Raw genomic sequence first — 13,347 nt, 5'->3', positions numbered from 1 at the left:
ACCAGAGAATGATGCTAGCATCACCATGCTTAAGAGCTGGTACAGTGTTCTTAGATTTGAAAGCATCATCTTTGGCCCTCCACACATACCCTCTGTTATTGTGACCAAGTAGCTCAGTTTCTGACACTGGTCTTCCAGCAGTTTCCAGTTCCTTGGAATTTCTCATTGTTCTGAGTGTTGGCCAGTGAGTGCTGTCAAACAAATTCTTTTTATGCTGCCAAAGACAAACTACAGTTATAGTCAATCATAATCACCAATGCGAAGTTAGTAATGAAATGAAACTGCAGAACCTTAACTTTTAAAATATTTGAGTGTATATATATATTTGAGCCTGCATGTGCACTTGTGATCTTGTGTGGATTAGAGAAAATCCAAAATAAATTCAGATTAGTGTTTTTTGAACAAAGAAAGATGTATGCTGTACAATCGTTCCATCCTGGGAAATGAACAGTTCAAAATTACTAAGAAATTCAGGCCCATGATGAGCGTTCCACTTCTGACCACAACTATATTTATAAATGGCTGCACACAATCCATGTATCGTATACAAATGTATTAATTTAGAATTACCCTCCCACGCTTCCAGACATATTTTTATTTAGTATAGGAAAAAGGAGAGAACAAATTCCTTTTAGCTTATTTGATTAGTTTCTGATAACACTTACAATCCCTCTTTTCACATTATAATCATGGCAAAAAGAAAGTACACCATCTTTCAATTCACAGGTTTTACAAATCAGGACATAATAAAAATAATCTGATCCTTAGCAGGCCTCAAAATTAGGAAAATTAAACCTCTGACAATCAACTAAATGACAGATATGACACATTTTGCTAAATGACACATATTACAATGTGCAGTGTGTGTAGGTGTTAAGATTTGGATTTGCTTTGCAGCCACGGGCCCTGGGCTTCTTGCGGTTACTGACTCGACCATGAACTCCTCTGCATACCAAATTATTCAAGAATCAAATGTAAGGCCATCTGTCTCATAGATAAAGCTTGGTCAAAACTGGTTCATACAACAGGACAGGACCTTAATATAACCTGAACCTCAATGGGCTGAAGCAACACTGTAACAGAGAGTAGGGTAAAATTCCTCTGCAAGAGACAAGTCATACAGAAAACGATTACTTTAAGTTGTTGTTGCTAAAGGAGGCTCCATAAACTATTAATTTATGGGGTGTACTTAATTTTTCATAAACTGCTTCTGAAAGAGATGTAAATAGACTCTTCATTAGACAGAACCTTTGCAAAACAGCTTGTGCAGACTTCCGAAGTACTGAGTACTTCAGCTGATATCTTCAATACCTCGCTGGAGAAATGTGCCAGCCTGCTTTAGGCCTCCACCATTTTTCTGTTTCCCAAAAACAATTAAAATTCGCCTTGATGACTACAGTCCTGTTGCTTTGACCTCATTAGTAATGAAAATGTTTGAGGATGTTGTGTTGTCACATTTCAAACCCATCATTGACCCCCTCCTGGATCCCTTGCACTAAAGTTATGCTTTCAACACCATCATCCCAGCTCTACGTCTCTCCAGGCTGAATGCACCTGCTCCCACCTACACTGGGATTAGTGACTTCCTGTTTGACAGAAGGCTGCTTGTGAGATCAGGCAGGCCCATTTCAGATTCAAAGAAGGTGTTCTTACTTTGACTGTCATGACTGTACATAAACCCTTCGTTTTATTGTAAAATGACTATAGGAAGCAGCTGTTTGTTTCACAGGAATGTGCGCAAGTGGACAACAAGCTTGTCACGGCAGTATTTCAGGACAATGTTTTTATACTCCAAAGCACCTCAGTAACATAAAATCACTGGAAACAAACAAATGAACAACAATAATGCTAAATATTTTCTAAAATAGTCAGGAACATGTAGCCTATTAGTTTGTGGACATCATAAAACATAAAAACAAAAAATCAGCCAGGAGCAGGAAACAGGAAAAAAAATATTATCATCAAAGAAATCTCAAATACTTTCGTGACTTGAATATGGAAACACATGTATGGCATCCTAATACTAAAACAGACATAACAGAATACTGTAACTGGCATGAAGCAAAACTTTGTAATAGAGGAAGAAAAATGAAAAAGTGAAAACAAAAGTGACCTTGCTAAAGCTGAAATTAAAGAAACAAAAAAATTGTTTGAAATGTATATTTCTTTAAAAAGGCCACATTACATAATCACATTCTTTCTGTCTTTTATATGATTTGTCTGTTATAGCCTTACATTAAAATAACCGTGAGTCGTTTTTAGGTAAAAATAACAACATACATATAAAAATATCCATTTCGACTGACATGTTTCCTGTAACAGACTAAATAAATCTGGGTAAAAGGGACGTTAAACCAAACTAAATCACAACACTGCACATTGAGGAGAATAATACTTTCACACACTGTACTGTTGCTGCTGATCTTCCGCAGTGCAGTTTGCAGTTTGCAGTTTAGTATGCTTTGAAATTTGAATATCCTCATATGTGAGGATATTTTTTTACTCACAACTTTCACCCTAAAAGCAGAGGATAGCCAGCAGGTGGAGTATTTTTACTAAAGCAGGAAAATCAACCTCTCGTTTCCCAATAAGTCTCTATGATTTCATGTGACCTCACATGTAGTAGTATACCTATTCTATACCTCTTCAAACAGCCCGTGTTGAATCAGCTACATACATGGGAAAGCAGGCCAAGGCCAAGTGAAAGATTAAAGGGTTTTCTCATTTCTCTAATTTATGCCTTCTCATGTCCCCTGTTCTTCCTCCTGTCTCAGTTCCTAAAATGCATCTGCAGGTCTTGCTACAAGAAGCTACAATCGAGGATGCACAGGTATGTCCTTTGTCCTCTTTTATGCACTGAAGTGTTTCACTTGCAGTGTATAAAAGAGTTTTGCAGACAGCTGGAATAAACAGTGGAAAGAGAACTCTGCACACAAGCAACCATATCACAATGTGTTTAAAATGATCAGTTGTGTTATCAAATGTTCTGAACTCTTCTATCTGTGTGTGTTTAACAAAAATATCTCAAATTTTCACAATCCAGTTTGTTGTAAATATAAATAATGTGTTGTCATTTTGGAGAAGTGCATGCTTTGGGTAGGAGCACGCTTGGGAACATGAGGACCTTGGCCTGCATGAAAGACAAGTTAGGAAGCACAGCGATCACCCTGGAAGCCTCTTCACTCAGCTCTTCACTCGGCAGGAATTTTCTGTCAGAGAGCACACGCAACCAAACAGTAACAGTTAAACTGGCTTTGAATTATTTCAATTTAAAACAAAAAACAGATCATATATCAGATTCACTGACCTCACTGAAATGCTCGTCTTCTCTGCGGAGGACATCAGGCGATTCAAAGTGTCCTCTAGGTGGCTGCTGTTAGTGTTGATTTCCAGCTTGCTGATGGTCAACTCATACAGCTCTGGATCAATTCCTTTACACAAAAGTGTTTCGTTATAACAAGACATACACCACAAGCAGCATTGAAGGCAGGGGTGGGCAAATAATTTTCCCAAGTTCCCAAATGAAATTAGGATTGTTGTGGGTGGATGCATTAAAAAGCTTATAAAGAGATGAGCCCACTCCCAACCAGTCGTGGCAGATGGCTGCCCCTCTTTGTGTCTGGTTCTGCTGAAGGTTTCTTCCTGTTAAAATTAAGTTTTTCCTTCCCACTGTCAGTAAAGTGCTTGCTGATAGGGAGTCTAATTGTTGGGGTTTCTCTGTATTATTGTAGGATCTTTACCTTATAACATTGAGAAGACTGTTGTTGTGATTTGGCATTATATAAATAACATTGAATTAAATACATAAGATTAATATTGAGCAGAATTGAGTTCAGCTTAATGGTCTGGCCTTCCACAACAGTCCCAGTTTCTAATGTGGCCTCTTGAGAAAAGTATTTGTCCACCCCTGATCTAGGCTCATTTCTGTATTGCTCTAAGTATCACAATTGAAAGGTGTAGTTATTTACCTGGAGGGGGACTCTGGCTTTGGGTGCTACTGCTGGACCTGCTCTCATCCTCAGGACCAAAGTAATCCAGACTGAGAGCAGAACAGTCTGTGCTAGCATAAGGGAGAAAGAAGAAGAGGTCTGAAGCTTTGTCTTTTTATCAGGACAGTCAAAGGAAATGGGTACAATCATTAAGGTAAATAAAAGAACCTCAATGGCATGTGGTGTCAGCAGTTTTGTTTGTTAGAAGTTATCTACATGTACTCTCCATGACTTGGAGTGTACACTTGGAAGGCAAGTATATGTATATTGGTATGTTAGTTTAAGTTTAAATCAGTGTTTTGGAGCCTGCTGTGGTGGAAGTCTTTAAGTGTGTTTCACTGAGAACACCCAGTGGTGTTGTGTACTGTAGTGAAACCTTTTTCACAGAAGACATACTGTGACTTGTCACAACAGGAATGTAACAAGGGCTTAGTTACCATAAGTCACATCAAATCATGTGCCACAAGAAATCCTCTAACTTTATACTTTATACTTAATGTGTCCATGATATTTTTTGTGTAAATAAAGAGCAGAGGTTTTTTTGGGCACACTAAGTTATATGTTAGAGCCATGTTACCAGATGAAGAATAAATATAACCAGCAGTGAAAATTTGACTTTAGACTCAAATTGAGGCATTATTGTTCAGTCATGTTGTCATTTGTAATGCCTGTTAATGTTAAAGTAAAACTGTACTGACAAAACCAGTCACAACCAGGAGGCTGCCACTTCACTGCAATGAAGAAGGTTAAACAGTAGAGGTCAGCAGAAACACACCGCTAAAGTTGGGTTTATTTTAGTCCGTTTCCCTTTTAAGTTTTATATGTGATTATTGTGTGTAATACTAGTGAATGGTAATGCTAAAAGGTTCTAGCTTAAAGATGAAATAGAATAATCGAATCAAATTAGTAGTCTTTTGTACTAATTGATGAGGATTGCCTCCTCCTGCAGACTCTGGTGGATTTGTCCTTATAAGGTCATGAAATAAAACCTTGTCATTTGTAGTTAAAAAATGACCCCAAGTTCTGATTTTTTTTCCATTTTTGTGTGCAACTGAAGTAGTCTTAAAGGTCAATTAATACCAACTAACCTTGTGTAAACACACACAAACACACACACACAGTCTGACTAGACAACCACACCTGATTACTACCAGTCCTAACTAAAAATAACTTAGAGATTTTCAGAAGCGCAGAGTCAGTTAAATGACCTTTCAGCAACACAATAATCCTAAATCCAAAGAAATTCTGAAGAACTTAAGAAGAAAGTGATAAATACATCAGTCTGGGATGGGTTACAAAGCTATTTTTGAGGCCAGTTCATGTAAACCCTTGCAGACACATGGCCTCCAGATCCACAACGACACATTATCAATAAATAAAGACTTTCCAGGACGGCTCATCCGGGAAGTCATAAAAAAAAAAAAAAAATAGAAGTCAGCAGAAACACATCTAAAGAGAAAGATGTAAGAAACTGTGCACAGTGGGCAAAAATGAGACCCATGGAAGAGTGTAGACGTTATAGCATCTTTTGAAGAAAACTAAGGCTTATACAGACTCTGCTAAGACATACTCTACTGGACTCAGACATTTTGGGTCAATGTTTTAAAGAATGATTAGGATGAACTTTTTGTAAGAGAAAAAGTGTCACACCTGGTATAAACCAGACTCAGAATTCAACAAATTGGATGCTTTACAAAGAGTCAAGCGTGGAAGTGTTAGTGTTGTGAATGCTGTTGGTGCCAGTTGGCAGAGAGAAACTTGATATTGACCAAAAATCTTGTAGAGCAAAAAGTAGTTGCGGCTGCTCCTGAAGGGTCACCACAACAGGTGGATCTGCTTTGTTACGTTTCGGTGTTGTCAGTGTTTTGTTTTTTGCGTGACTGTCATGTATTTCCTGTTTTACTTTGAAAGTCTGTGTTATCTTAGTGTGTTCAGTTTACTTTTCCTTGTCTCGTCAGGTCTAATTTGCCCCAGCTGTGTTTCCCTCCTGTGGTCCATTCCCTGATTGCTCCTTCTATGTATTTAAGCCTTGTGTTTCAGGATGTCATGGTCGCGATCTCCCCCCCGTGTTGTAAATAAATAGTTTGTTATAAATAGTTGTGAATGGGTTTGTCAATGCTTTCGTTATGGGATATTTTCGTTTTGGGATTTTGGTGGAGAGCCTTCGTGGTTTTATTTTCCTTATTTCTGTTTTTCTACGTTGCACCCCGGTTGCCTAGGCCGGGGTGTAACAGCTTGGATTCTCCTAACGCACCCCTCCCATTTATCTGGGCTTGAAACCAGATCGATGATTACGCTAGCATGTCTGGGGGCTCTTGCCAAAAATCCCAGAACTCAGTTTCGAGTGCAAGGGCAACCCTGGTGAGACAATGATCTAAACATAACAGTAAACAAAACACTTCCAAGAAGTTCACTTCTAAATGGCTCATGAATTGAATAAAATTCCATTTTAGTGTGAGCTAGTTTGAGGTTGGACTTGAACCCCACTGAGATGCTGTGGGAAGATCTGAAAAGAACCATTAGGCCTCAAAACCAGCCCCCTAAATGTGGCTGCACCAAAGCACAAAGCATTTGGTTGTACGTGTTCTAAAGGTGGCACAATTGGCTATTAAATTCAGAGACGCGATTTCTTATTACTTATAAAGTAATCGCGTCTCTGAATCACATTACAGAATTACAGAATCATTCCTCAAAAGGCTCAACACAATCATTTAGTGCTAACTGAATGTTTTTATGTAAAATCTTGTTTGACTATCTGACAGTTTGGAACACAAAAATGACAAAATGTAAATTAGATGGAGGTTAAAAAAAGTCTCTGCTTTTTGGACTTTTACATTTGTCTTGCAAAAAAAAAAAAAAAAAAAAAAAAAAAAATCAATAAATAAATAGAAAAGCCATGCAAATGGTTAAGCTTTGAGTAATGTAACTCTAGTCAACCACTGAGAAGAGTGGTTTTATCACAAAGTGATAAAAGAGTGAAAACATGAAGAGAAGAGAAGACAAACCAAGCAGAAAGGATCAACCGATTTATTTCAGTATTTACAACTATTTCCCTCTACTCTGATAGCAGTGCATTAATTCTCAATTTGAGCAGTAAATCTGAATAAATTAAGAGGAAAAAAAGTTTTTTGTCACTGTAGGTCCAAACATTATTTCACTATTTGGGAGAAAAAAAAAGCACTCATTAGAAAATGCTTAGCAAAAGGCACAACTCATTATTTTAAAAAAAGAAAAGAAAAAAAAAGTGTGTGTTTACAGGAATAGTGCAGAAACATGTTTGATTGATAATGAAACACTGAAAAGCACTCAAAACCCGTTTTCTCAAAATAAAGCAAATTGGAATCAAACACTGCCACACAGAACGATCAGATCTAGAATCAAGTGCAAAAAAACTAAAAGAAAAACAAAGAATTAAGTATTAACTGACGACATAAAAATCACACCTGCAAGCTTTAACTGTGACTCCTCCTTTGCAATTTTAATTATGAAAGCCTGCTTTCTATTAGGACAGTAATCCCACAAATTAAATTTATCCCAAAATTGGCTTCATATCTAACAGAAATAAATAAATAATAAATTACAGAACAGACGACACACAGTTACATAAAATGATGTACAATAATAAGATTGCATCCTGCATCTTCTTGTATTAATAGATTTGTTCTTGCAAACTAGTAATGTGTTTTGACTTTCTTTCTGCACTCAGCATCACTTACACCCTGCACACTGCCCTCTGCTGTGCAAGCTTCATTATTACAACTTTAATCTTTGTTCTGCCCTATGTTTAGTCTTCTATGTGTTGCCGATCTAAAAATAAAATAAAATAAAAAATTACAAATAAATGAAAACAAACAAAACTGAACTCAGATGATCGGGAGACGTAAAATCTCTTTTCGTACAGTTGCCTGAGGACCTGCAGACTGAAATCATCCAGATTTGAGCAAGAACATTACTGCTCAAGTCCAGGAAATGGATGTAGTAGCTGCTCAGTGCCATCCTTAGTTATATACATGTATATATCAATAAACACCATCAAAAAAGATGCTATGTTTCATGCTACAAATTAGAAATGGATTTTATATTTTAGTTAGTAGTCACAATTCACATTTTTAGGTTAGTAAGCTATGCTTTCAGCCACGCTGCATGTCATACATGGAAAACAAACTCTTTGTTAGAATTATTTAGCACACTTTATTTTACCTTTACCCTCTTAAACATTTGCAGCAGCAAAATGATTTGCGTGGCAAAGTTTGTGTATGACTGTTCACAGCTGTTTTACAGCAATGACAGAGCTATATCTTTTTTAGTGTGTTGGTTTGAATCCATGTCGCATTAAGTTATGAAAGAACCAGATGGGATTTTCCTACCTGCCCTTTTGTTTTTTTGTTTGTGGTCTCATCAAAAAGTTCTGCAATTCAATTGACAAATTCAAATTAACAAAAAACAAAGAACTAAAAACAAACAAACAAACAAACAAAAAAATACAACAACAAAAAAACCCAAAAAACTGCACCCCAGCAATACTTGGCTGAAGTCCCCTTCAAGATCATCTCCTTAATCTTTGCTTTCAAAAAGTTTGATGTTCATTATGAAATTAGGCAGTCATGCTTGAAGTGATCCAGATGTGCACAGGGAGATTACACTGAAGGGGAGATTGGCCATATTTTAATCTAATTTGCGTTTTTCTGTGGACTCTTGGAACCTTTTTTTTTTTTAAATCATACTTTTTGATCAAAGAGAATATTTAATAATTTTTAATTTATAACTCACGATTTTTGGAATTTAGGATGAATACAAACGTTCATTTGAAAACTGCAAAAACATAAAACTGAACAGTACAATAAGTTATGATTCTCATTGACTTGATAAAACATTCCTGAGCAAAAAAATAAATAAGTATACTGGTATAGATTATTCTTTTTTAATTTGTCTTTACTAGAAATGTCTAATGGCTGACTTACAGTAATTCTGGCAACAGGTTGACGATATTAGTACTAAGGACCTGGGAGTTTGACCCCCACAATAGCCAAAAATTAAAAGAGACCAAAAAAAAAAAAAAAGATCCTTTAGAAGAACAAATCTGTTGATTATTCAGAGTGCACGTTATTTTCATGCTCAGTGAGTAAACCACAAAACAGAAATGAAACAGGTTAGTATGCACATCATGTCTTCAATAGGCTTCTTACACATCAGGTGTGAGTTCATTAGAAATTTTCCATAAATAAATTAGACTGAGATCATTTTTTTCCTCAACAGGACAACAGGTAAATACAACAGGTGAAGAAAAAGAGCAAAAAGGGAGATCAGCACAGTGTTTCCCCTGTTTTTGGTCATGATTTCAAAATACTGGATGATTGTTATTCTTGAGAGGAAATTATTATTAAAGGAAAATATTATATTTTGATGACATGTTGTGATCCCGTATTACTGCAAAGTGCCTTAAGGGGAAACAGTAAATTCAAAGAGAAAAAGCACATGCTGTGAAGATAGTGAGAAGCCCAGAGTTAAATCTTAACAAAAGGTTTGGTTTGATAATAGAAGCCATGACTGGTAGTCTACTTCCGACCCCAGAAATGTGGGGCTCGGCGAGGGGACGTACCGTCCTGAGAGCTGCTAAGGCCACGACCGCTCCAGTCCAGCTGGCTGGAAGGGAGCTCCTCCTGCCACGACACAAAATTGACCTTCTTTAGTGGCATTTTAAGTTATTCCATTCAAGTGTAATGCTTTGTGATTTTGTTTAATGAGTCAAATCAAACAGACAAGTTTACCTGCGCTGAATGTGTTGAGGGGCCCGGTATATCCCGGGGCCCTGGAGGTGCTTGTGCTGTAACAGCTGTGCTTCCTGAAGAGCAGGCAGCTGGCACGGCATCTTTGGTTGGCTCAAGCATTCCCTGAAAGTGACAGAAACTGATATTCCAGCTGGGAAACACTGAATAAAGATACATAAAGAGCAACCGGTCCCACAGGGAAGCGACAAAGCCCAGTATGCTTTAGTACTACTGAATCTGTCCTCAATTCACAGACAATCAGACAAGACACAGTTTGTCTGATCTCCTACCACACACACCAGTGAAGTTTATTCACATTTACTGCAGCAAGACTCACCAGACTGGATGCAAAAGCAGGCACAGTCACAGACTGCTTATTCCTCCCAGTGAACACCTTGGAATTGGGAATGAGCAAGTGTTAGGAACACTATAGCATTGGAAGATACCAAGAGAATTTTTGGTCCATTTTAGCAGCAGTTTAAGCCATGTAATGGAAAATGCTACTGATGCCTAACTCACAACGTTTCTTGTGTCCACGCCAAGACAACTGAGCAGAGTCCTGTTAGTATGGGAGCCCCCCCATTGAAACTGGAGCCCAACTGCATTGTGGACATCCTGATGTGGCCTCAATATCTCCTGCTGAATCCTGGAAGGTCAGAAGAAAATTTAAAAGCAGCTAAGATTTTGAGAAGTTATTACTTTATCTGCTATATCAAGGAATGAAATTCTAAAATGTTAAGGATACCACTACAAATTGAAAAATTTATGCACTAATGTGATTAGTGCAAACTAATCGTATAGGGTACATCTTCAGACCAGATTTCTATTAACCCATTCATGCATGAATTATGACAACCTCAATCAGGATTTTTTTCTTAAATATTTTTATTCATCTTTAGGCAAAAAAGATTTTTGAACTTTATTTTTAAACTATTTTTCAAATAGTTTTTGACATGTCCACAAACATCACCTTTGGAGTGGGTGGCAGGGTATGGAGTGACACATCAGTGTCCAATGTAGTGGTTTATGTGCACATAAAAAAAAAAACCAAGAAATCACAGAAAATTAACCAATCCTAAGCCTGAGGGGAAGTTGACAGACTAGCTGATGGCTTTCCAGATTGGTTAAGCCATAATTCAGGAGTTTCTCCTCACCGCTGAGCACTGCTGGGGACTGGTACCTCCTCCCCACTCTCAGAGAGAAGCTCAGCTTGAAGCAAAGCACTGAGGCCAACCAGCTCCTTCTCATCTTCCACAGCTGGAACCACTACCTTTGGGAAACTGGCTTGAAGGATTTCCTGGACACGACAGGGCAGTGAATCCTGGTCAGATAGGAATATAAGATGGTTCATTTTTAAACTAGAATTTCAGAAATATCTATTTATCTTTTTAAAACATTAATATGCCTTTAAATAGCTTAAATTCTTTTTAAAAATTGGTAACATTTAATAATAAAAACAGACAACCGATAATGTAAGCAGAAGTTTAGGTTTTTAAATAAAATTAACTTCTACCTGAGAGCTGTTTCTTCTTGTTCCTTCCACTCTGTCCTGCTTATTCTTTTCCTCATCGTCTACATCAGTCTGCAGGCTGCTGACTGGTGCTCTGAACTGTCTCCAACTTCTTCCATCCTCTGCACTCTGGTCATTGAATTCCGCCCACGACCCCTCTTCATCCTCCTGCGTGGGCGCCGAGCAGAAATCTGCAAAGCTGTCACTCAGTGGGAGATTTCCCAGAATCTGCACCCCTGCATCAGCTGTTTGAAGATCTTCTTGAGGTCTGTGATGCTCAAAACTGCTGTCAGTAAAGTCAGCAAATCTGTCTTGCAAATTTGTTCCAGATTGTGACTGTTTGGAGGTAGCAGAATTTTCCTGAGTCGGATATTCGTAGTGATGAATGTCCCTGTCTGACTCAGTCTGGTTGAGGTTTGTCACATTACTGTTTCCAAAAGAGTCAGAATGTCTGCAGTTTCCCAGGTCTTCATCTTCATCAAACTGGTCCCAATCAGTTTGATCATCTTGAGAAGCAAGGGATGAAACATTTGGTTCCAAATCTGCAGAAGCAACCTCAAATGACAAATCATCACTGAAGGATGCCAAGTCCTCTGACATAGGCTCATGCATACTACATGTTTGAAAGATTTCTTCTGCATCTCCATCGTCCTGTACCTCAGAGGTTTGAAGAGAATTAAAGCTATTCCTCCTTTCCCTCTGACTATCCCAAGGCTTATCTAGCTCCTCCTCTTCAGAAGGAAAACTCCAATTTCCTGTAGCTTCCTGAGGCTGATGATGGACCTGAGATGGTTGCACAAGTGCTGCATCTCTTTTCTCCCTGATCTCAGTGCAGATGTTTTGTTTTTCTTTGTGTGCACAGTGATATCTGGGCTCAGATTCCATAATAAAATCCTCTCCTGATTCATGTATTTGTTCACTAAAGGTGCTGTTTGTCCCTTTTACTCTCGCATCCTCCTGCTCTGTGTTAGCCAGTGGAGAGAAGCCACAACACCAGGGGTGTCCCGTCTGCTTTGTAAACACAGTGAAATCAGCAAACCCCGTTTCCTCCACAGGAGACCGACCACCTACAGAAGAAGTATGGGCCCCAGAGTTATGTTCACTTTCAGCAAATCCATTTGTGAGGTGCAAAGAAGGTTCAGCATTATAATCCTCCTGTCCTACATCCATCTGAGCCTTACCAGACTCCAGCTTCACTTCGGATGTAGGCTGGGATTGTTCACCTGCGCAATTAGAGCTGCAACTGGGTTGATGGGTGGCTGGTTCTGAGGTTGGAGAAGGAGGTCTGAAACTAGAAGGTGACTCAGTTGCATCAGCAAAATTAAGAGAGGAGCAGGACATCCCGACAGAAAAGTCCTTAAACTCATCCTCCTCTGATGCCACCTCCCCATCACCATCATCATCCATCAGAGGCAAGGAAGAGGAGTGCAAGGGTATGATGTTGGGTTCCATGGGTTCTCCTTGCAGGACCCAAAGGACTCATGCACCTGGTAGAAGAAAGTGCACACAATCAGAAAAGAAGGATAAAAAAACAAAACAACAGCTTCTGGGAATAATTTCAGTGTTAAAGTTATTTGCTTAATAATTTATACTTAAAGGTTCTTTTTGGATAAAGCTTATATTTTCGTCTGGATCAAATGACCCTGAACCCTTGTTGGGGGGGGGGGGGGGGGGGGGGGGGGGGCCTTTCCATGATGCACTGAGCATTTCTTCCTTAATCATTTCTTTTCACTCTTTACTGCATTCAATCACTAGTAGTTATTAAACTCTGGCTCCTTCTACCATACTCTCTTTTCTCCCATCTCTGCTCTCTTCCTTTGCTGGTCACGGCAGATCGCTCTTCCTCCCTGTGCCTTTTTCTACCAGAGGTTTTTTCCTGTTAAGAGGGACTTTTTCATTCCCACAGTCACCAAGTACTTGCTCATAGGGGGTTTTCCGATTGTTGGGCTTTTCTTTGTAATACTGTAGTGTCTCTCACCGATTAAATATTCCAATAATAAAAATGTGCTGGAAATAAGCAGGCCACGTCCCCTTTAAATATGAATATTTTTTTTACCTTTTAAAAAAAATGTTTTATTTT

The 13,347-nt window shown here is 38.5% G+C and overlaps 1 protein-coding gene across 1 annotated transcript; it reads right to left on the bottom strand.

Annotated features, from left to right (window-relative positions):
• Positions 1-3,070: 3,070 nt before the first annotated feature.
• Positions 3,071-12,719, bottom strand: aftphb (aftiphilin b). The gene is made up of 9 exons (XM_085369646.1): positions 11,271-12,719; positions 10,912-11,078; positions 10,277-10,403; positions 10,095-10,151; positions 9,758-9,880; positions 9,589-9,649; positions 3,969-4,055; positions 3,308-3,431; positions 3,071-3,209 (listed from the first exon to the last, which is right to left on the bottom strand). The coding sequence occupies exons 1-9, from the start codon at positions 12,717-12,719 to the stop codon at positions 3,071-3,073; spliced, it is 2,334 nt and encodes a 777-aa protein (XP_085225772.1).
• Positions 12,720-13,347: the final 628 nt, after the last annotated feature.

Source organism: Diplotaxodon limnothrissa, linkage group LG13 (genome assembly GCF_057381915.1).
Source record: "Diplotaxodon limnothrissa isolate DT_005_m linkage group LG13, D_limnothrissa_male_GT1.1, whole genome shotgun sequence".
NCBI classification, from domain to species: domain Eukaryota; kingdom Metazoa; phylum Chordata; class Actinopteri; order Cichliformes; family Cichlidae; genus Diplotaxodon; species Diplotaxodon limnothrissa.
The sequence above is the reverse complement of the archived record's forward strand: the minus strand, read 5'-3'. Positions and strand labels throughout refer to the sequence as shown.

What these genes read in the sequence shown, in the direction of transcription:
- aftphb (XM_085369646.1), bottom strand. Translation starts at nt 12,719, where the DNA reads ATGGAACCCAACATCATACCCTTGCACTCCTCTTCCTTGCCTCTGATG. An exon ending in CCTTAGCAGCTCTCAGGACG is followed by an intron (nt 4,056 to 9,588) that starts GTACGTCCCCTC and finishes ATGCTAGCACAG; the next exon opens with ACTGTTCTGCTCTCAGTCTG. An exon ending in AAGCCAGAGTCCCCCTCCAG is followed by an intron (nt 3,432 to 3,968) that starts GTAAATAACTAC and finishes TTTTGTGTAAAG; the next exon opens with GAATTGATCCAGAGCTGTAT.